The following is a 22,504-nucleotide window of genomic DNA, read 5'->3' on the forward strand; positions in this document are numbered from 1 at the left end:
TTATCCTTGTAAGCAAAGAATGTCTTATTTGTATTTACATTTGACGGCTTAGTCCTCGGGCTGCACAGTGGTGTAGTGGGTAGCACTGCCTCACAGCGAGAGGGTCCCGGGTTCGATTCCCGGGTCGGGTTTGGGTTCCTTCTGTGTGGAGTTTGCATGTTCTCCCCGTGTAAGCGTGGGTTCTCTCTGGGTTTTCCGGCTTCCTCCCACAGTCCAAAGACATGCAGGATGGGGATAGGTTCATTGACTCTAAATTGCCCATAGGTGTGAATGTGAGCATGAATGGTTGTTTGTCTCTATATGTTGGCCCTGTGATAGACTGGCGTCCTGTCCAGGTGTACCCTGCCTTCGCCCAATGATAGCTGGGATCGGCTCCAGCACCCCCGTGACCCTGAATACTGGATAATCGGTAGACGATGAATTGATGGATGGGTTAGTCCTCAGGAGGCTTCCATGTTGTTCCACCATTCTTAAAACTACAACCGCCGAGGAGGGACATGACGGCTAAACGTGATTTCATTCAGAGCCAGCGTGAATGAAGGAGATCACTTCAGCGAGAGACGCTTTCGGACAGCAGGACCGGTGACCGGCTCAGGACCGACTTTCGTTTGTCTTCAGCCCGTGGTGCACAGATCTCACGGGGCTCCCACAGAGCGATGGACTTTTTCATCTGCCATTAATCCCGCGGATCCTGGGCACTTTAGTAATATTGGTTTGTTTTTGTTATGTGTAGTTGTTAGCTGATGCTATATGCTACGACTTAGTAATGGAAGGCTACCAAAAATAAACCAAAACAAAACATGGCAACATAAATCACCATGTTGCTATCTACTTCTACATGCTCACACATGTTTGTTTGAAATATCCATCATCACCTGAAAGAATACTGGTGAAATGGTATTGGATCACATGCTGTCATAGCTTCTTCAGTGTTTCCCTTCATAGACCGATGTGTGGCGCAGCGCCACAGAATCAACACCGAGCGCCACAAATAGATTCCGTTTTTTTTTTTTTTTCAATGCGATTTTGAAAAAGGGCTGCATGGTGGTGTAGTGGGTAGCACTGTCGCCTCACAGCGAGAGGGTCCCGGGTTCGATTCCCGGGTAGGGTTCGGGTTCCTTCTGTGTGGAGTTTGCATGTTCTCCCCGTGTAAGCGTGGGCTCTCTCTGGGTTCTCTGGGTTCAAAAACTGTGAACCGAGAAGTGCTTCCTCCCACAGTCCAAAGACATGCAGACAAAGACAAATTGCCCGTAGGTGTGAATGTCAGCATGAATGTTTTTTTGTCTCTATATGTCAGCCCTGTGATGGGCTGGCGTCCTGTCCAGGTGTACCCTGCCTTCGCCCAATGACAGCTGGAATCGGCTCCAGCCCCCCTGCGTCCCTGAATACAGGATAAGCGGAAGACGATGGATGGATGGATTTTGAAATATAAATATCGTTCTGTTCATTCATCTCCCCATAGCACTGTCTCTTTGTTGTGTTTTTGATTTTGTCAGCATTTTAAGATAAACCATGATGCTTTTTTATTAAACCTATCAGTAATTTGTTGTCTAAACCTAACTGTGTGTTTTGTTTTTTTCTTTAACCAAAGGTTACCCACCCACTTAGCAGCAGGCTTAGGAGGCAAGACATCCCTCTTCCCAGCAACGTTTTCCAGCCGGAATCCTGTACGCACTGTGCATACTTTTTTTGAAGGTGGGCTAGATATTTAAATTTCAGCGGGTGACACCAAACAACGTCTGCCCAAGCAAGTCAGAGCTTTTCTTTCGCTCACACAGTGACCTGGAGAGACGCAGCCGCATTTGAGAGGACGATCGCGCGTGTGTGCGCAATTGCGCATAGCGTGTGTTGGCCCCTCTCCACTACACAATACAGCTCGGCTCTAGTCTCGTCACCTCTCTGCTGCTGAGCACTGTGGGCCGAGCCGATGCATGTCTCTCTCCCCGGGCCGGGAGAGTTATCATACAGTACTGTGCGTGTGTGTCCAAGCGTGTGTGTGCGTGCGTGGAGTGCTCACAAGCGTGCGCTTGTGTTTAGGGCGGGGATGGAGGTCACAAAAAAATATTTGCACCGGGGCCTATCACCATGATATACGCTACTGATTTCACTGATACTGAAAACATTAGATTTTGTCTTAAAAAAGTATTTTTCCATTTGTTGTTGTATTTTGCCGTTTCTGTGTGTACATTGAAATTGAATCCTGGCGGCGCCGCTGCTCCTGGGCGACCCCGAGGCATTCCCAGGCTAGATGTGGTAATTTGACTCAATCACATGCATGTACGTCAACACGTTCTCACTCCAATGCGTCAAATAATGCAGCCTGGTCAGAGCTCCAAAATATCAAACATTCGCCTGGAGCATCACATTTGAACATGTTAGTCACAGTCAGCCAGTCAACGAAACCACTTAGTTAGGTTTAGGGAAAGACGAGGTTGAGGTTAACATCACTGACTAATGACTCATGTGACTGGCAAGTCATGTGACTATCGCCACTAACGCTTCATGTTGCTGAGGACTGATGCGACAAAATCTCAACTTGACTTTTAGTTTCACAAGGAACAGCGGCCTCCTGGATGAAACTGCTGTGTTTGTATGTGTGTGTGTGTGTGTGTGTGGGGGGGGGGGGGGGTGTAGGTGGTATGTTAAGATATTAGTTTTGTTATTAGTACCATTGTGTAACAGTAATCAATGATTCTCCCCCTTTGCAGCCACAAGGCTTGTTTTTCAAGTCCAGTCGAGAGCGGTGGTAGCTTTATTTAGTTTGAACTCGTGCAAAGATGAGGGCCAAGCATAGAAGTAGAAAGTTACATCATGTGTTGTTCTCCAGCCAGGCCGAGGGTTGTCTCACTGAACAAAACAAACCCCCGTAAGAGCTTCAGAGCCATCTGAAGTAATGTGGTATCTGCAGGGGGTGCGTTACATAACATCAGGCAAAGGGAAGGAGATTATTTTGAGCAGTGTGTCACCTTTGAGCTCTTCTAAAAGTATTTAATAGTGAGAGGAGTACTGATTGTGATAAATGAGTTTCATCTCTGCTGTCTGTATGCTCTTTTCCCCGCCTCTCACACACCTGAACCACGCCTGTAGCTGCCAGGAGTTCATGAATGGGCCTGGACTCCAGACACAAACATTACTTGAAGCTTGAACACTTCCTCTCCTAATTGGCCGTGGAGTGGAGTGTTGAAGGAGCAGCTACAATGTTAGCATAGCCTAGTACCCATCAACCAGACTCCATTCAGAAAACAAGCATTTTAAAAGTAGTTAGCTTGTCGTCTTGAAGACAGACCTAACAAAGCTTGACCTCAGACTTTTTACTAATCACCATCATTATTTACATTTACATTTACATTTACATTTAGGTAATTTAGCAGACGCTTTTGTCCAAAGCGACTTACAATAAGTACATTTGTCAAAAGAAGGAAACAAAGAAACCACAACGTATCATTGCCGATAAAGTAAGAGCTAAAAATAGAACAAGTGTTATGTCATTATGTCAATATTTCAGCATCCCCTTTGTATCCATTTATTGCTATTAAATCACAGCTAAATAGTTTGTTTTGGGTTCATCCAGCTCTAGTAAACCAGCTGACGTGTGTCTTGATAGATACCGAGAATACAGTGAAATTCACAGAGCACCTCTGGATGTTGTTATGAGTCACTCACTGACATCTCTCTTCTCTCAGCAAGGCTAAGCAATCTGTTTATTGGTATGGCAACTTATTTCCCTGCATCAGGGGTGTCCTTTGTGTGATGCAGCGATGGGCTAAGTGTCTTTGGGGATCCATGATAGATGAAACCTTACGAGTGACGCGAATGAACACAAGATGATGATCCTGCCCTCAAACTCATAGTACTGTTGGCTGATAGTCGTGAGGCAATCCCCCAATCATAGATATGCTGATTCCAGATTGAACAATATTGATCATTGTTATGTTTTAATAAATAATGGTGAGGTTTGGACTGTTGGTTGGACAATACAAGGTGTCATTTTGGGCTCTGAGTATTTCTGACATTTATCACTGATTTTACACTCCAAACAAATACATTATTGAGAAAATAATCACCACATTAAACCATAATGAAAATATACAAACCAACAATAGTGAAATCCTTTTACAATTTTACATTAATAATAATAATAGAATATGAAATAGTTTAACACTACATTTTTCCTGATTATACTTACATCATTTTTCAATGCAGGAGTTTTTATTTTTACAGTGTGGCATTATTACTTTTACTTCAGTAGAGGGTCAGACGACTTAGCAGGGTCCAACCGCTCCACTGTAGGCATTAAGCTCGTGGATTAGCCCTGTTATTCCCTTCAGCTCATGCACACTCGGTCACAGTGAAAGTGATCCTAACAGGAACGGATGAGACGTTCGGTTTGGTGAAGGGCCGTTCAGAGGAGGTTGGTTCAGTTGTTGAGGCATCATGTCAGAGAGATGGGGCGGCTCTCTCAGTGTAATGTAGGACACAGGACGTGTTTTAGTGTCTGATGATGTTGTTGAGTGGGAGCATTTCAATTAATTTGCATGATATCATAGGAAAGATAGAAACATGCATGTCTTTGCCCAATATTAAGGGGAAAATACCTAAAAGAAACACATTACACACAAACACACAAAATTACCTTTGTTCTGGAGTTCAAATTGTTCCTCTGGAGCTGTGAATGCCAGAGGGCCGCCGCTGTCTGGTTTCCTGACAATTTCCCATATAGATGGGTCAGGCCAACTCTCAGTTTGTGCTGGACATTCGTGTTCCTCAGCACGAAACCAACAGATTAATTTCATGTCTGTGTCATGAACTGTTGTGAGACTGTGTTGGTTGTCCAATGTCAACTCTTTGACCCAATACAATCCCTCTCTATGTTTCTGTATGTATTGTTAACCATACCAACAACACTTTTCCAATGTGTACAGATTCGGCATCACATGTAATTCATCAATGAGCCGCAGAAGCCGTGACATTGGCTGGTTTACATGTCCTGTTACCACAGTACATCATAGAACTGACGAACAGATTTTTATAATCGATTTAATCGATTAGCTGTTGCAGTCCTAATTCTCTCACGCCACACAGTGGACATTAGAAGTGGTGACAAATTGTAAAATTGCAATGCATCATTTCATGTGCCATGCAGGAACTAAACTCATGCACACAGTATCCCGCCTGTATGCCCACAATGCAAGGGCCCGATTAATGCTGATCGCAGCTTTAATTCATGTTGATGCCATCAGTGTTTATGGGGAAAGTAGTTTGTTCTGTAATTCTACCCCTTTAACAAAGAGAAAGAGATCCTGTTTCAGTAAGGTAATGTATTCCTGAGCAGTTGAAGCTTGTAACGGCTGCCTTCTCTCTTTGTCGACCTGGAAGTGAGGCATGTCGCCCAGGGACCCTGCTGTCATTACTGGAGAGTGGAGACTGGGCACCGTCCTGGATCTGATCATCTTTATATAGCTGCTCCTCTCTGTTCTCTTTGTGCCTGACCCACATGCATTAGCAACTGTGTTACATTCAAATGGGTTTTCTGAGCTCCTGGTTGTCCACACCAAGGCCCAGTCCCAATATCCACATTGACGGACTTTGCCGGAAAGCATCTTAAATTCTTCAGACATATTGAGCACACAATCCCCCCTTCCAATGCACAGCTGTTGCCCGAAGCGCATGCGCCCTCAATGGGTTGCCAGTTCATTGCATAACCTGTGTTTTCATGGTGGAGTGGAGTGACACTCAGACAGACTCAGCCATGTCAAGTGATGAATCTTCTGTGGTATGAATTCATTTTGCAACATGTAGCTATACAATTGGCTCCTCCTTTTGTCACTTAGCACTTAGGACTGGTACCGAAATGCCGCCCGCTTACCGTCAAACTCAGCCATTTTTCTGTTTTTCCACACTAACTGGCAACCCAAAAGACTCTTGACCCCTGACTATGCAGTGATACCATGTGATACCAGCGTCATTATTCGAAATAAAAAAATAAATTAAAAAAAGTTTTTTAAATTATGAATTCACCATCAGGATAGGTTCATTGATGACTCTAAAGTGTCCGTAGGTGTGAATGTGAGCGTGAATAGTTGTCTGTTTCTACATGTCTCCCTGTGATAGACTGGTTACCTTTCTGTCTCTACATGTCGGCCCTGTGATAGACTGGTTACCTGTCTGTCTCTACATGTCAGCCTGTGAAAGACTGGTTACCTGTCTGTCTCTACATGTCAGCCCTGTGATAGACTGGTTGCCTGTCTGTCTCTACATGTCAGCCCTGTCATAGACTGGTTACCTGTCTGTCTCTACATGTCTCCCTGTGATAGACTTCTTACCTGTCTGTCTCTACATGTCAGCCCTGTGATAGACTGGTTACCTGTCTGTCTCTACATGTCGGCCCTGTGATAGACTGGTTACCTGTCTGTCTCTACATGTCAGCCCTGTGATAGACTGGTTACCTGTCTGTCTCTACATGTCAGCCCTGTGATAGACTGGTTACCTGTCTGTCTCTACATGTCAGCCTGTGATGGACTGGTTACCTGTCTGTCTCTACATGTCAGCCCTGTGATAGACTGGTTACCTGTCTGTCTCTACATGTCAGCCCTGTGATAGACTGGTTACCTGTCTGTCTCTACATGTCAGCCCTGTGATAGACTGGTTACCTGTCTGTCTCTACATGTCAGCCTGTGATGGACTGGTTACCTGTCTGTCTCTACATGTCAGCCTGTGATGGACTGGTTACCTGTCTGTCTCTACATGTCAGCCCTGTGATAGACTGGTTACCTGTCCGTCTCTACATGTCAGCCTGTGATAGACTGGTTACCTGTCCGTCTCTACATGTCGGGCCTGTGATAGACTGGTTACCTGTCTGTCTCTACATGTCAGCCCTGTGATAGACTGGTTACCTGTCTGTCTCTACATGTCAGCCCTGTGATAGACTGGTTACCTGTCTGTCTCTACATGTCAGCCCTGTGATAGACTGGTTACCTGTCTGTCTCTACATGTCAGCCCTGTGATAGACTGGTTACCTTTCTGTCTCTACATGTCGGCCCTGTGATAGACTGGTTGCCTGTCTGTCTCTACATGTCAGCCTGTGAAAGACTGGTTACCTTTCTGTCTCTACATGTCGGCCCTGTGATAGACTGGTTACCTGTCTGTCTCTACATGTCAGCCTGTGAAAGACTGGTTACCTGTCTGTCTCTACATGTCAGCCCTGTGATAGACTGGTTGCCTGTCTGTCTCTACATGTCAGCCCTGTCATAGACTGGTTACCTGTCTGTCTCTACATGTCTCCCTGTGATAGACTTCTTACCTGTCTGTCTCTACATGTCAGCCCTGTGATAGACTGGTTACCTGTCTGTCTCTACATGTCAGCCCTGTGATAGACTGGTTACCTGTCTGTCTCTACATGTCAGCCCTGTGATAGACTGGTTACCTGTCTGTCTCTACATGTCAGCCCTGTGATAGACTGGTTACCTGTCTGTCTCTACATGTCAGCCTGTGATGGACTGGTTACCTGTCTGTCTCTACATGTCAGCCTGTGATGGACTGGTTACCTGTCTGTCTCTACATGTCAGCCCTGTGATAGACTGGTTACCTGTCCGTCTCTACATGTCAGCCTGTGATAGACTGGTTACCTGTCCGTCTCTACATGTCGGGCCTGTGATAGACTGGTTACCTGTCTGTCTCTACATGTCAGCCCTGTGATAGACTGGTTACCTGTCTGTCTCTACATGTCAGCCCTGTGATAGACTGGTTACCTTTCTGTCTCTACATGTCGGCCCTGTGATAGACTGGTTGCCTGTCTGTCTCTACATGTCGGCCCTGTGATAGACTGGTTGCCTGTCTGTCTCTACATGTCAGCCCTGTGATAGACTGGTTACCGGTCTGTCTCTACATGTCAGCCTGTGATGGACTGGTTACCTGTCTGTCTCTACATGTCAGCCTGTGATGGACTGGTTACCTGTCCGTCTCTACATGTCGGGCCTGTGATAGACTGGTTACCTGTCTGTCTCTACATGTCAGCCCTGTGATAGACTGGTTACCTGTCTGTCTCTACATGTCAGCCCTGTGATAGACTGGTTACCTTTCTGTCTCTACATGTCGGCCCTGTGATAGACTGGTTGCCTGTCTGTCTCTACATGTCAGCCTGTGAAAGACTGGTTACCTGTCTGTCTCTACATGTCAGCCCTGTGATAGACTGGTTACCTTTCTGTCTCTACATGTCGGCCCTGTGATGGACTGGTTACCTGTCTGTCTCTACATGTCTCCCTGTGATAAACTGGTTACCTGTCTGTCTCTACATGTCTCCCTGTGATAGACTGGTTACCTGTCTGTCTCTACATGTCAGCCCTGTGATAGACTGGTTGCCTGTCTGTCTCTACATGTCAGCCCTGTGATAGACTGGTTGCCTGTCTGTCTCTACATGTCAGCCCTGTGATAGACTGGTTACCTGTCTGTCTCTACATGTCAGCCCTGTGATAGACTGGTTACCTGTCTGTCTCTACATGTCAGCCCTGTGATAGACTGGTTGCCTGTCTGTCTCTACATGTCAGCCCTGTCATAGACTGGTTACCTGTCTGTCTCTACATGTCTCCCTGTGATAGACTTGTTACCTGTCTGTCTCTACATGTCAGCCCTGTGATAGACTGGTTACCTGTCTGTCTCTACATGTCAGCCCTGTGATAGACTGGTTACCTGTCTGTCTCTACATGTCAGCCTGTGATGGACTGGTTACCTGTCTGTCTCTACATGTCAGCCTGTGATGGACTGGTTACCTGTCTGTCTCTACATGTCAGCCCTGTGATAGACTGGTTACCTGTCCGTCTCTACATGTCAGCCTGTGATAGACTGGTTACCTGTCCGTCTCTACATGTCGGGCCTGTGATAGACTGGTTACCTGTCTGTCTCTACATGTCAGCCCTGTGATAGACTGGTTACCTGTCTGTCTCTACATGTCAGCCCTGTGATAGACTGGTTACCTTTCTGTCTCTACATGTCGGCCCTGTGATAGACTGGTTGCCTGTCTGTCTCTACATGTCAGCGTGTGAAAGACTGGTTACCTGTCTCTCTCTACATGTCAGCCCTGTGATAGACTGGTTACCTTTCTGTCTCTACATGTCGGCCCTGTGATAGACTGGTTGCCTGTATGTCTCTACATGTCAGCCTGTGAAAGACTGGTTACCTGTCTGTCTCTACATGTCAGCCCTGTGATAGACTGGTTACCTGTCTGTCTCTACATGTCAGCCCTGTGATGGACTAGTTACCTGACTGTCTCTACATGTCTCCCTGTGATAAACTGGTTACCTGTCTGTCTCTACATGTCTCCCTGTGATAGACTGGTTACCTGTCTGTCTCTACATGTCTCTCTGTGATACCTGTCTGTCTCTACATGTCAGCCATGTGATAGACTTGTTACCTGTCTGTCTCTACATGTCTCCCTGTGATAGACTGGTTACCTGTCTGTCTCTACATGTCAGCCCTGTGATAGACTGGTTGCCTGTCTGTCTCTACATGTCAGCCCTGTCATAGACTGGTTACCTGTCTGTCTCTACATGTCTCCCTGTGATAGACTTGTTACCTGTCTGTCTCTACATGTCAGCCCTGTGATAGACTGGTTACCTGTCTGTCTCTACATGTCAGCCCTGTGATAGACTGGTTGCCTGTCTGTCTCTACATGTCAGCCCTGTGATAGACTGGTTGCCTGTCTGTCTCTACATGTCTCCCTGTGATAAACTGGTTACCTGTCTGTCTCTACATGTCTCCCTGTGATAGACTGGTTACCTGTCTGTCTCTACATGTCAGCCCTGTGATAGACTGGTTACCTGTCTGTCTCTACATGTCAGCCCTGTGATAGACTGGTTACCTGTCTGTCTCTACATGTCAGCCCTGTGATAGACTGGTTGCCTGTCTGTCTCTACATGTCAGCCCTGTGATAGACTGGTTGCCTGTCTGTCTCTACATGTCTCCCTGTGATAGACTGGTTGCCTGTCTGTCTCTACATGTCTCCCTGTGATAAACTGGTTACCTGTCTGTCTCTACATGTCTCCCTGTGATAGACTGGTTACCTTTCTGTCTCTACATGTCGGCCCTGTGATAGACTGGTTGCCTGTATGTCTCTACATGTCAGCCTGTGAAAGACTGGTTACCTGTCTGTCTCTACATGTCAGCCCTGTGATAGACTGGTTACCTGTCTGTCTCTACATGTCAGCCCTGTGATAGACTGGTTGCCTGTCTGTCTCTACATGTCTCCCTGTGATAAACTGGTTACCTGTCTGTCTCTACATGTCAGCCCTGTGATGGAATAGTTACCTGACTGTCTCTACATGTCTCCCTGTGATAAACTGGTTACCTGTCTGTCTCTACATGTCTCCCTGTGATAGACTGGTTGCCTGTCTGTCTCTACATGTCTCTCTGTGATACCTGTCTGTCTCTACATGTCAGCCATGTGATAGACTTGTTACCTGTCTGTCTCTACATGTCTCCCTGTGATAGACTGGTTACCTGTCTGTCTCTACATGTCAGCCCTGTGATATACTGGTTGCCTGTCTGTCTGTACATGTCAGCCCTGTCATAGACTGGTTACCTGTCCAGGTGAACCCTGCCTTCGCCCAATGACAGCTGGGATCAGCTGGGATGTCTTAGGACTGTGGGAGGAAGCCAGAGAACCCGGAGAGAACCCACACTCACACGGGGAGAACATGCAAACTCCACACAGAAGGAACCTGAACCGGACCCGGGAATCGAACCTGGGACCCTGGTCATCCATCCATCATCTACCGCTTATCCAGTATTCAGGGTCGCGGGGGGCTGGGGGCTGGAGTCGATCCCAGCTATTGTCTGGTCATCATCATATCTAAATGTCTATACCTATCACTTCTTGATTTTAGCCTGCAGAGGGCAGTGTTCCTCAACCCTCTTCTCAATTGTTTCAGCAGGAAACAGAGTGTTGGTTAGCAAAAAGTAAGATGTGCATAAAAGTGTGGTTGTTTTCAGGTACGACATCTTTATGAAGACAACACCAAGGTTACTTTCGAAGCCAGAAAGAGGATAATCCCAACCTGAGATAAATTCAAATGATTTGACTGATGCCGCCTGCTGTTTTAAACAACATAAACATTAATTTTTTTTTTTTTGCTGTGTTCTTTTTCAGATGTTTTCAACAGCAGATTCCTGAAATTTGGAATTTGTCTTCAAACGTGAGGATCAGCGCTCATAAATACATACTTTTCTGACAGTTCTGCACTTTACAGGGACACAATATCTCGGAGCCCTTTTGTAAATACTGCAGCATTTGTGTCTTCAAGTCTAAATCATTCAGAGAATGGATTGGACATTCAAATGCCACAGGATTAAAGGTGGAAATAGCCGGCAACTACTGCAGCGGAAGGCAAATGTTCAAGTAAAAGGGCGTAGGTCACAGATGACAGGACAGCTACAACATTGTACCTTCCTTGCTCGGAGATGAGTGTTTCTCAGCCCACTGAGGACTTCCCTGTCAGGGGGACAAGTGGATCCAGCATGAGGCTTCCTCTTCACGCTGCAGGAGACCACAACGGGAACTCGTTCCCAGTTTCTGCTTCCTCGTCGTCATCTTCCTCCTCCTGTCCGGGGGAGTCGTCTCCCGAGTCACTGCGTAGTCGGAGCAGCCTCAGCGGGCACTGGACCGTCAGCCCACTGGACTACGACATGTTTGAGGTCACCCTGATGCCGATGGTGACGACCAAAACGGACACAAGGACGGATGGCGTCATTTCAAATTGGGTGCCAGAGGAGGAAAGTAAACCAGCTGACGACGATGACGACGCTTCTGAGGTGAAGATACAAGCGGCGACACAGCTGTCAGAATCCAACGACAACTCGGTGTCCGTTTACCTCGACGCAAACAGCTGTGAATACCGCCAAGACACCTGGAACGACAACCTGACCCTGGCGCTGTCCCTGACGTCAAACAGCTGCGACTACAATGGTGACCTCAGCAGCGGCAGCCATAACGGGAGAAAGCATGGCTCTTCAACTCCAGACTCGGACACAACAGAGATCCCTGCTGACGATGATGATTATGATGATGATGATGAAGAGGAGGCTTTGTTTCTGTCCGTGAGCTCTGACATGGGTGTGCAGAAAAGCAGCAGGACCTTCACCAGCTCAACCAGCCAATCTAGCGACAGCCTGATGACCTCATGTGACTCTGCCGCGATGACGGAGGGGACTTCTGAGGAACTGCTTCAAAACACCCAGATTTCGACCTCACCCCACTCTCCTACCAATCCAGATCCAGGTGCTAAGGAGGTCACATCTTCTCCATCAGAGGAACCTGAGGGTTGTGCAGTGGACCCCAAACCGTCCCCACCAAACACCAGTCAGCCAGCCAGAGCAGCAAAAACCAAGCCAACCGCTTCCACGGCCATCAGAGCCTCCAGTCTGGTGGCCAAGAGAGTTTCGAGGCTGGACCTGAAAGCTGTCGAGGCTAAAGTTGTCTCCCACTCCACCCTGCCTCCATCTAAAACACACAATCAGGTGCTGTAGTGTTATGCCGTGCTCACACCGAACGCAAAGTGAATTTTCACCTCGGGGTACTGCAAGTTTGACCGCGGGATAATTAGTGTTTATTTGCGTCACTCACGCTAGACACACTGGAGAGGAGGCGGGGCTTACCTCCATGTACACACCAATATTTCATCATTCATGGTTGAGATACCCGCTATTGCTGCTTTGTATACGTTGTGAAGTCCCAGATACACAAGGAAACCAAACGCCTTCCCGTCTGAGTTCATAACGTCAAGTTCACCAATCTGTATTTACTGTATCCAGCAAGTCACACGCCGTAATGCATCTAGACATAAATACAGCAGCAGCCTTGTTGTCTGGACCATAGACAGTCAGTTGAGGTTTCTCAACAGAGTCTGGTCTCTGGACTAATATTAGCTCCTATCATAGAGCTCTGTAGGACCCCCAGACACAGGAATTTGTTTATTGTTAAACAAATGTGGTGGAACGAACACCCGACTAATGTCAGGACAGCAGAGTCATTTGCCATCTTCCGAAAAAGGCTCAAGACTCACCTGTTCAGACTTCACCTCAACTCTACATAGCATGACCCACAACCCCCCCCCCCCCTAAAAAAAAATCCCTTACCTACAGCACTCTGATCATAGCACTGTTGCTCTTAACGTTACTCAGATGAGGACCTAACACTTGTTCTATTTTTAGCACTTTATCGGCAATGATATGTTGTGGTTTCTTTGTTTCCTTCTTTTGACAAATGTACTTATTGTAAGTCGCTTTGGACAAAAGCGTCTGCTAAATGACCTAAATGTAAATGTAATATAGTTTTGATTCATCAGTGATGAAAGGAGAAGAATCTTGCGTCTTCATATGCAATCGCCGTGTGAAAGATTGGCTTTTCGTTTGATGTGAACACAGCATTACTGAAAAGCTCACATGTATCAGTTATTGTACAGGCTTCTTCTGTCTAACATTTGTCATTTCTCTTCTACTCAGCAGAAGAAATGTGCTCCAGCCAAAGGAAAGAGAGCCGCTCCGAGGAATGAGGAAAGACCGACTGGGGATGTGGGATATAAGCAAAGATCTGCAGGTCCAGTTAAAGTGGCCGTGGTGCTGAGATCCATTCCACGGAAGAGCAGTAACCTCGAAACCAACCACAAGACGCCAGCCGATGACTCGGCTCAGCCAGAGAGGGAGAGTTTGTCCGTCAGTCGAACACTCTCTACGTCAAGGAGCTCTCTGGGATCCGAGCCGGTTAAGGACGTAGCCCCGGACTCTCCCAGGAGGACTGTGCAAGAAGTGCCTGATAGACATGAAACAGCTGGTGGTATAGAGACTGAACATCCAGGTGAAGATGCTCATGAAACGACTGGAAAACCTTTAAAGACAGAAGCTGCTGTGGAGAAACCAAGAAATCCTCTCAGGGTGAGTAATGTTAGTTAGAACTGAGCTGAAAAGTGAAGTCAAAGCGGAAGTGCCTTAAACCTGGGGGGGGGGGGCTCTTCTGGTTGCAAAGTCTGATTGCATGGTAGTCTATGAGAGAATGACCCTACTCTCAGTACTATTTACCTGTGTTCAACCAAAGCCTGCTGGAAGATGATTGGTTAGTACGACTGAGACTACAAACCAGAATGCTTCCAATACCAAAATCTCATATCTGAATCCAGAATCTGTTTAAAGATGAAATGATTGATGGACTTGGCCTTCAGCTTCTAAACGAATGCACAGTCACTCACAGTCCAGCGACACGGTATGTTGCCCATCATTACAGGATGACCTGCTCAACCTCTGAGCCACCCTGATGACAATGTGTGATATAACCTGCTGCTTCAATGTCTGGGGCAAAGTCATAGAATAACATACAAAAACGTCTTCAGCACCGTGAGATACATTTAAAAGAGTTTTATTTCGAAGTTCCGGCTTTGCAGCTAAGTGGAAAATAGCAGTCATGGCATGTAGTCAAGCAGCGTCTTTTGGGGTTTACCTTGTTGTTAACATTTTTCTCACTGGTAGGATACAATTATGTGAAGTATAATTCAGGACTGGAAAATTAACTAAATGATAGACTGATGCAAATCTACCTTTTGTCAAAAGACAAGTGTGAGTGAGGTTCAGTTATCTGATGCCCCAGTGTGTGTTGTTGTTGGTGTTGTTTTTGGAGCATCGTTTACTGAGCGTTTAAAGTGCACTCTGTGCTTCCAGTGAGGGAGTGGTACATGTACAGTGTGTGCTCTGCCTCTGGTATGTGTTTTTAAAGGGACCTGTTTCAAACCTGCCCCAGCGTATTCTCTCAGAGGGAGCCTGAAGGGATTTCTCACCAGCACAGGGTGTGTTAACGCACATTTACAGTAAACAATACATACACATACATGGAAGTGCTGCTTTCTGTGCATTGGCCTTTATATTGTAATGGTTGTGATTATGGTCATAAGTAGTGGTGGGACGAAATAGGATTTTATATGATAACAATACGTTGTGGTGCATTTCCTTTATCGGGATAATCGTAAATATCATCATGAGCGACTTGGGAAAAACTGTCTCACTTTTAAGGTTTACAAGTTTTAATAATTCTAATTTATGATTACCTTCTTTGAGATTGTTGTGCTTGTTTTCCACTGAAAGAGGTCTATATTTGTTACATCTGTGATCCAATAAAACTGAACAAAATGTAAGCTAAAGGGATTTTAGCATGTGTTGTGCTATTGTGCATTGGGTTCATGATTATCGGGACTATCGGGACTATCAAAATGTGATATTTTGGCATTTTTTTCTTCATTGTATCCACATCGTCCCACATTGGTCGGGCTCAATAACTGACAATAATCGTGACATGAAATTATTCATATCGTCCCGTTCTGAAGTCATCTTCCTCAGTAACTGATGCCCAGTTTATGATGTGAAGAGATTCATAGTGGAATGAGTTCACATTCTAAATGATTCAATTAGTTCTATCAAAGGCTTTTTAACTGATACTTTTATCTTCTCGACATTTAGAGAAACGCTGTGTGTGCAGCAGCGTTCACCATCCATCCGTCCACCAAACAGCATCAGTCCAGCTGCCAGCTCACATGTCAACACACCATTAGTGTGTATTGGTATGCTACATTCATCAATGGGCTCAGCCTCTTGGCTCAGCTGAAAAGTCGAGGAGACTATAAGTTAAAAGAAGGGATTTTTATCTGCAAATGCCTAAGTTGGCACACATGAACAACCTCTCACTTCTTCCTCACTTACAAGTTGTTGGCTGCTCTTTTCATGCAAATAGGTAAATACAAAGCAAAGCCGCCTCAATACGCTGAGTCTTTTGCTTTGAAAAATCTGAGACAAATTCCAGGTCCTCATCCGCAAACTGGCTCCATGTGTGATTATGTTTATAGAGTCAGAGGGGGGAGGAACGCTGAGTGTTAGGGGTGGGGGTGGGGGGTAAGACAGAGGGAGAGAAGAAAAGTTGGCCTGGTCAGAAGCCGGGATTGTACAACAAAATACTTTTTTAATACTTCTTGTCCTAGCAGCACACTCCCAAATTCCCCTCCTACCTCTCTTTCCTGCTTCTCTCTTTCCTCCTCCCCCTCTGTCTTCACACACTCTCCCTCACTCCTCCCCTCAGCTCCTCAACCGCCTCCCTCGCTTCTCCCGGTCCACATTGCTGACTGTGAGCGGGAATGGCTAACACCATGGTCTCAATGCGCAGCTCGGAGCTGGGGCCACTGGGCTGGGACGCTGTCACTAAACGCCATCTCTTCCTACAGAAGGTCTCCTCCAAGCTGGGGCCCAATGCCCGCCAGCAGGGGAGAGGCAACCGAGTGGATAAGGGGCCATCAGGACCCGGCTCCACCTCCAGGCTCAGGGACCGGACCTCCAGGACAGGGGATTCCTGGGCCTAGGCAGATCCAGAGTGATGGCTCCACATTGGGAGAGGGCGGCCAGAGCGCCGGATATCCAATGAGGCAGAGCCACAGTCAGAGCCCGGGTGAGTGGACATGGTATCTGTACGGATGTAAACAGCAGCTATTCCAGTGCAGACACGTTTACTTTCTGAAACCTGAAGTGTCAACACGCAGCTGCACACTGCACATGGCTCTATGTCTGCTGGCCAACAGGCTGCTCGCTGTCCGGACGCCGTCGCCACTCTGTCAGTTCTCTGCAGCTGACTCAGGAAATGAGCAAGTTGAAACTGCATGCGAGTTAAAATGCCTTCCACATACCACACACACACACACACACACACACACACTGTTTTTCAGGCCCTGGCACATGCTGTTTTGTCATTTCCACACTCTGTCACACACAGCACTGACGGACAGGCATGTACTGTTACTGTGTGTCTGCTGGTGCAGCTGCAGTGTTGCATAAGGACTTTAACTTTCTCTCACAAGTTAAAAACCACACAGGGAACCTTTTTCTTCATCTCTGTAGTGTTCATTCTCTTTTCTCTGTCATCCTCTTTTTGTTTGTTTTTCTTTGTTTGTCTTTCTTCCTGAAGGGAATTTCAGGTCGGTGTTTGTTTCCTGTTTTTGTGCTGTTTAATCTGCTTCAAAGATACGATGAACCTAAAAGAGGTCAAACTGAACAGTCCACCTTTTATCAAAGGGTCAGTTCAGGGTCAGAGCCATGGACTGCATATAGGAAGTGGACGTAGTCATGGTAACATCACCCATTGGTCTGTGGACTACAGTTTCAAACATCATGCTGGATTGAAGAAGACTTGAAACTAGAGATTGAGACATAAACTTATGTTTACAATGTTTACTGAGATAATACATCAAGAGAGAAGTAGGACCATTTTCTCATAGACTTCTATACAATCAGAGAGGAGTCGCCCCCTGATGGCCAGCAGAGAGAATGCAAGTTGAAGACACTTGAGCATTGGCTTCACTTTTCAGACCAGGCGGCAGCCAATTGCATACTAACCCTTCTTCTTATATACACTCTGTGCTTCTGGACTGGCGTAGTCACACACTTGTGTGTACATGTGTGCTTTTGTATATCAACAGTAAGCACGAGGCGGAGCTCTAGTGAGCCAGCTTCTCTTACAGCTGCTCTCTGGCTGGCTTCTCATCCCAAACGAAACCAAGTGAAGCCAGATGTTTCCTGCTGGCTTCAGTCGCAGTACAAGTTTTACTGCTGCTCTACCTTCCCCAACAGAGACTGTGTGTTTGGGCATTAATGTGAGGTAATGTAATTGGGGTGAACACATGCACACTTATTTTCCCTCTCTTTAGAACAAGGCTTTTCTCTTTGTGCTTTCTGTTGCCCCGTCTCTCTGCAGGCTTCAGTCATACTTGCAGAAAGTTGGTGGAAGTTTCACTTGAAGCTTCACTGATGTCTGTAGATAAATATGCTTGTTTCAGTACAAATAACAGAGCAAACTGTGGGTTGTAAACATACAAAACCAACAGTATTAACTTAAAGAACTTACACCACAGGCAGGATGCACAAAGGAACAACCTGCGTTAACAAGGTCATTCAGGAGAAGTAACCCCTGCCCTGAAGGAAGTGGGAGAACCTGTATATTTAGTAACATGTAATAATTAAGCCTGTGTTAACGAGGTAAAGAGAGAGACAAACTCATGGCTTTAGTCAAGCAGATCACTGTTTTTTGATAGTCAGTGAAGTTGATGTGGATAGTGGATGATGTCGATACGGAGACACTGGCCTTGTCAGCTCTCGCACTTATTCTTATGGAAGAAGACAGTCGTAAGCGAAAAAGAAAGAGAACTCCCGTCACTTCCAGGCTTCACTGATTCGCTAGTCAAGCTGCTAGCCTCCACCAATCAGAATGGTAAAAGAATGACCGACTCGAATGGCGGATTATACATTTGAGTCGGCTGAAATGAACGCCGACGTGGCCGATTCGAGCGACCACACCAAGTAGACTCATGTCACAGACGCCGACTCTCTCAAAGACGCCGATTTTCGGTCCGGTGTGGACTCGCCTTAACAAGCGTTTGTCCAACCAGTTGTCACATTTTCAAAACTCTAAACACAACTGGCCTGGCATCGGCCTTTTGTGGCCATACCATTCACACATTTCATGTTGTTTTCACACAATATGCACTCAGTGAACACATTTCTACAATGCTTACATTTTCTTAACAGACAAGCTATACCTCCCAACAAAATTATGGATTTTTTTTGTATTATTTACGAATGTTAACACTAGTGTTGTTTTTGGCGGCCTGTTTTACTTTTAGGTTTAGTCTAGTCTTTGTCTCAAGCTATCATTTTAGTTTTTATCAGTTTTAGTCATGTTCATCCTATTTTTAGTCTAGTCAAGTTTCAGTCGACTAAAAATCTGAGCATTTTAGTCTTATTTTAGTCAGAATTGTCCATGACTATTTTAGTCTAGTTTTAGTCGACGAAAACGGATGACATTCTAGTCTAGTTTTAGTCAAAGATTGTATTTAGCCAAACCCATTTCACAATTCAAACAAGGTTATCTTATTATTGTTACCTTATAGACTCAAGAATACACCATTCGATAGTCTGCCGTTACAATGGATTTGCCTCGGGTGCACTGTGGAGTGGGCAAGACTGTTTTTAATGCCTGTCTAGCTAGAGCCATTGACTTGCGCTAGCCATAGCATAAGCGAACTCGGCAACTAGAAGAACTGAATGAAATTTCTTGAAAACGTCTCCAGACGTCTCGAACACACCGGCTCACTTGGAAAATAGGTCTTATGTCCAAAATTCCGAACTATCCAAACATTTCGTCTCGCCTCGTTTTGGTCAACGAAAATGAAGACACATTTTAGCATAATTTTTATTTTGTAAACCACATTGTAGTGTGATTATCCAGACCAAAGTAATCACTGAGAGGGGAATACGGGGTTCTGTCCGACGCGCTTTATCCAAAAAGGAGCCATTACTGCAGTTGAAGGTGTTTATTTTATCCTTTCACTGACACTGGCTTTGTACATACATTTGGTGCAGATGGAATTGCAGAACTGGACTTGGTGGTATAATAATTGTTAACATTGATTTGATTAGCAGTGTTTAGCGTTGATTTAGTGGTCAACAGAAATATATCCACCCTGCTTCTCCTCTCTCTACATAAGGCAAACAATTCCCACTTGGACTCAGGTGGCCTTCATCAGGCAATCAGCCCCAGTGACATACACACCCACACAAACTCCGCCCACACATAGACATACCTCCAGACACACACAGATTACCTCTAGTGACAGGCAAAAAACACATCCATGCCGCTACATTCCAGCCCCTAATTATTATAACTATTATAATTATATAACAATTACTGAACGATAATAGCAGCATGCAATAAATGGAAAATACATGCAAACAAGATAAACAATTCAATATCCGTCTTCCCTTTTTTTTTTTTTTTTTTTTTTTTAACAAATATCAGAATAATCCATTTTCAATGTCCTTAAACGAGTGGGTTTGAATCTTCCAAGTGTCTGTAGGCCAGAGGTTCCAGAACTTACGGAGCCTAGATAGAGTGTGACGAGTGCCACAAGTCTTGTGTTCAAAGTCACGTCATGTCAAAATAAATCACGTCAACAAGAAATCCATCAGGTGTCCTCGGCTTCCTGAAGCAGACAAATCTTGGTGACAGGTCTGTCCAGATAGCTTGTCCTGGTCTTGATCTTGACTTGTCGAACAAGTCCTCCTTTATCTTGTACAGTTTTGACAACTCTCCCCATGATCCAAGAGTTGCGTGGCGCAGAGTCATCCACAATGACCACAATGTCTCCAGGAATGAAATTGCGCTTGATTTTGTTCCATTTTTGGCGCTCCTGAAGCTGTGGTAAGTATTCCTTTGTCCATCTCTTCCAAAACAAGTTGGACATGTACTGTATTTGTCTCCATCTACGTACAGAATACAAGTCCTCCTTTTGAAAAACACCAGGGGGAAAAGATGGCTGACCTTTGAGGAGGAGAAGATGGTTGGGAGTCAAAGCCTCAAGGTCATCAGGTTCTGTGGATGCTTTAGTTATTGGTCTGCTGTTGAGAATAGCTTCAATTTCACACAGCACAGTGTGGAGACCGTCATCATCCAGAGTTTGTACTCTTAAAGTAGAGTTGAGAACTTTCCTGATTGAACGAATTAATCTCTCCCAGGCTCCTCCATGATGGGAACCACTTGGAGGATTAAACTTCCACTTAATCCCTTTCTGTAAGAGTTCATCGTGGATCTGAGACTGGTTCCATTGTTCCAAAGATCTTTTCAGCTCTCGCTCACTTCTTCTTCGGCTGAAACAGCATTAGCCAAAATGCTTATTCTACACTCAGGGTCATTCTGCTCCGATAATTCTTCTGAGCTGTCTGGGTTTGTAGGCCATTGCTCCTCTGATATCAGAAATTGTGGTCCACACATCCATTGTTCTTCTTTGAGGAATGGTTTCACTCCAAGTCCCCTGGAAGCGATATCTGCAGGATTTGACAAGGTGTTCACATATCTCCACTGAGTTGCATGAGATGCTTTAAGGATCTCCGTGACCCTGTTGGCCACAAATGTTGTAAATCTGGAGGTTTCATTTTTGACGTACTTGAGCACTGAGGTGCTGTCAGTCCAAAAGACGGAGTCAAGCAATGTCATCTGGAGCTCCTTTCTCCACAACCTGTCCATACGTGCTGCTACTACTGCTGCTGTTAGCTCCAGCCTGGGAATGGTGACTGGTTTCAAGGGAGCCACCCTAGCTTTTCCCATGACAAGGATGCTGCACGGCTTTCCATCAGTGTTCCGCAGTAGTAGGTAGGTAGCTGTTCCATAACCCACCTCACTTGCATCTGAAAAATGATGTAATTGGGCAGAAGATACGGTGCCAAAGTTCACAGGCTTAAAACATCGGCTGATCTTGAAATCTTCGAGTAGGTGGAGCTCCTGTATCCAATTTGTCCAGTCCAGTGCAATGGGTGTGGGTATGACATCATCCCACCCAAGGCCTTTCCGACAGAGATCCTGCAAAATGAGTTTGGCTTTTAACACCACTGGCACAAGCACTCCGAGTGGATCGTAAATGGAACTAACCACAGACAAGATCCCTCTACGGGTCAACGGTCGCTCTTGGATCGAAATCTTGAACTCGAATGCGTCCGACTGTACACACCATTGCACACCAAGCACTCTCTCAACAGGGAGTGTGCCTTGGTCCAGATCCAGTTCTTTTACATCCACTGCCCTCTCCTCTTCAGGAATTACAGCCAACACATTTCGACTGTTGCTTATCCACTTCTTTAGCTGAAAGCCGCCTCTGGTGCAAATGGCTCGAAGGTCATGGTAGAGGGCAATAGCCTCAGACTCAGAGGGCACTGAAACAAGACAATCATCCACGTAGAAGTTGTGTATAATGGTATCCACCACCTGCTGACTGAAGGAGCTGCTGTTATCCTCCGCACACCTTCGCAGAGCAAAGTTTGCACAGCTCGGTGATGACGTTGCCCCGAAGAGATGGACACACATCCTGTACTCCTCCAAAGTTTGAGAGAAATCCCCACTAGGCCACCAGAGAAACCTTAGCAGGTTACAATCTTCAGCTGGTACACACACCTGGTGATACATGGCCTCGATATCTGCCATCAAAACAATGGGTTCTTTCCTAAATCTGGTTATTACTCCGATTAGTGAGCTGGTGAGATCGGGTCCCTGCAGCAACTGTGTGTTCAGTGACATCCCTTGGAATGATGCAGCGCAATCAAACACCACTCTGATCTTCTTCTTTTTTGGATGGTATACACCATGGTGTGGAATATACCATGTTTTGCCACTGCTACATGCCAGCTCATCAGCAGGAACCTTTTCAGCATAACCACAGGACATGATGTTGTGCATGAAGGTGGTGTAATCTGCATAAAATTTGGCATCTTTCTGGAACCTTCTTTTCAGACTCAAGGCACGTTGCTCTGCCAGCTTGCGATTATCAGGCATGCACACATCTCTATTCTTTAGAGGCAAACCAATGGTGTAGTGACCATCCACCACCTGAACAGTGCCTTTCACCATTTCCATAAACTGGCGATCTTCTCTTGATGGACCCAGCTGCTC

General features: G+C 45.8%; 1 protein-coding gene across 1 annotated transcript in view; it reads left to right on the forward strand.

Moving 5' to 3' along the window:
- The first annotated feature begins 16,254 nt into the window (after window positions 1-16,254).
- mtus1b (microtubule associated tumor suppressor 1b) overlaps window positions 16,255-22,504 on the forward strand; it is a 90,872-nt gene continuing 84,622 nt past the window's right edge. Inside the window, exon 1 of the mRNA XM_084004966.1 lies at window positions 16,255-16,465. Within this exon, the coding sequence (XP_083861092.1) occupies window positions 16,270-16,465 (196 nt within the window). The 5' untranslated portion in view covers window positions 16,255-16,269. The remainder of the gene's footprint in view (window positions 16,466-22,504) is intronic.

The sequence above is a fragment of the Eutrigla gurnardus genome, assembly GCF_963514095.1.
Source record: "Eutrigla gurnardus genome assembly, chromosome: 3".
NCBI lineage: Eukaryota > Metazoa > Chordata > Actinopteri > Perciformes > Triglidae > Eutrigla > Eutrigla gurnardus.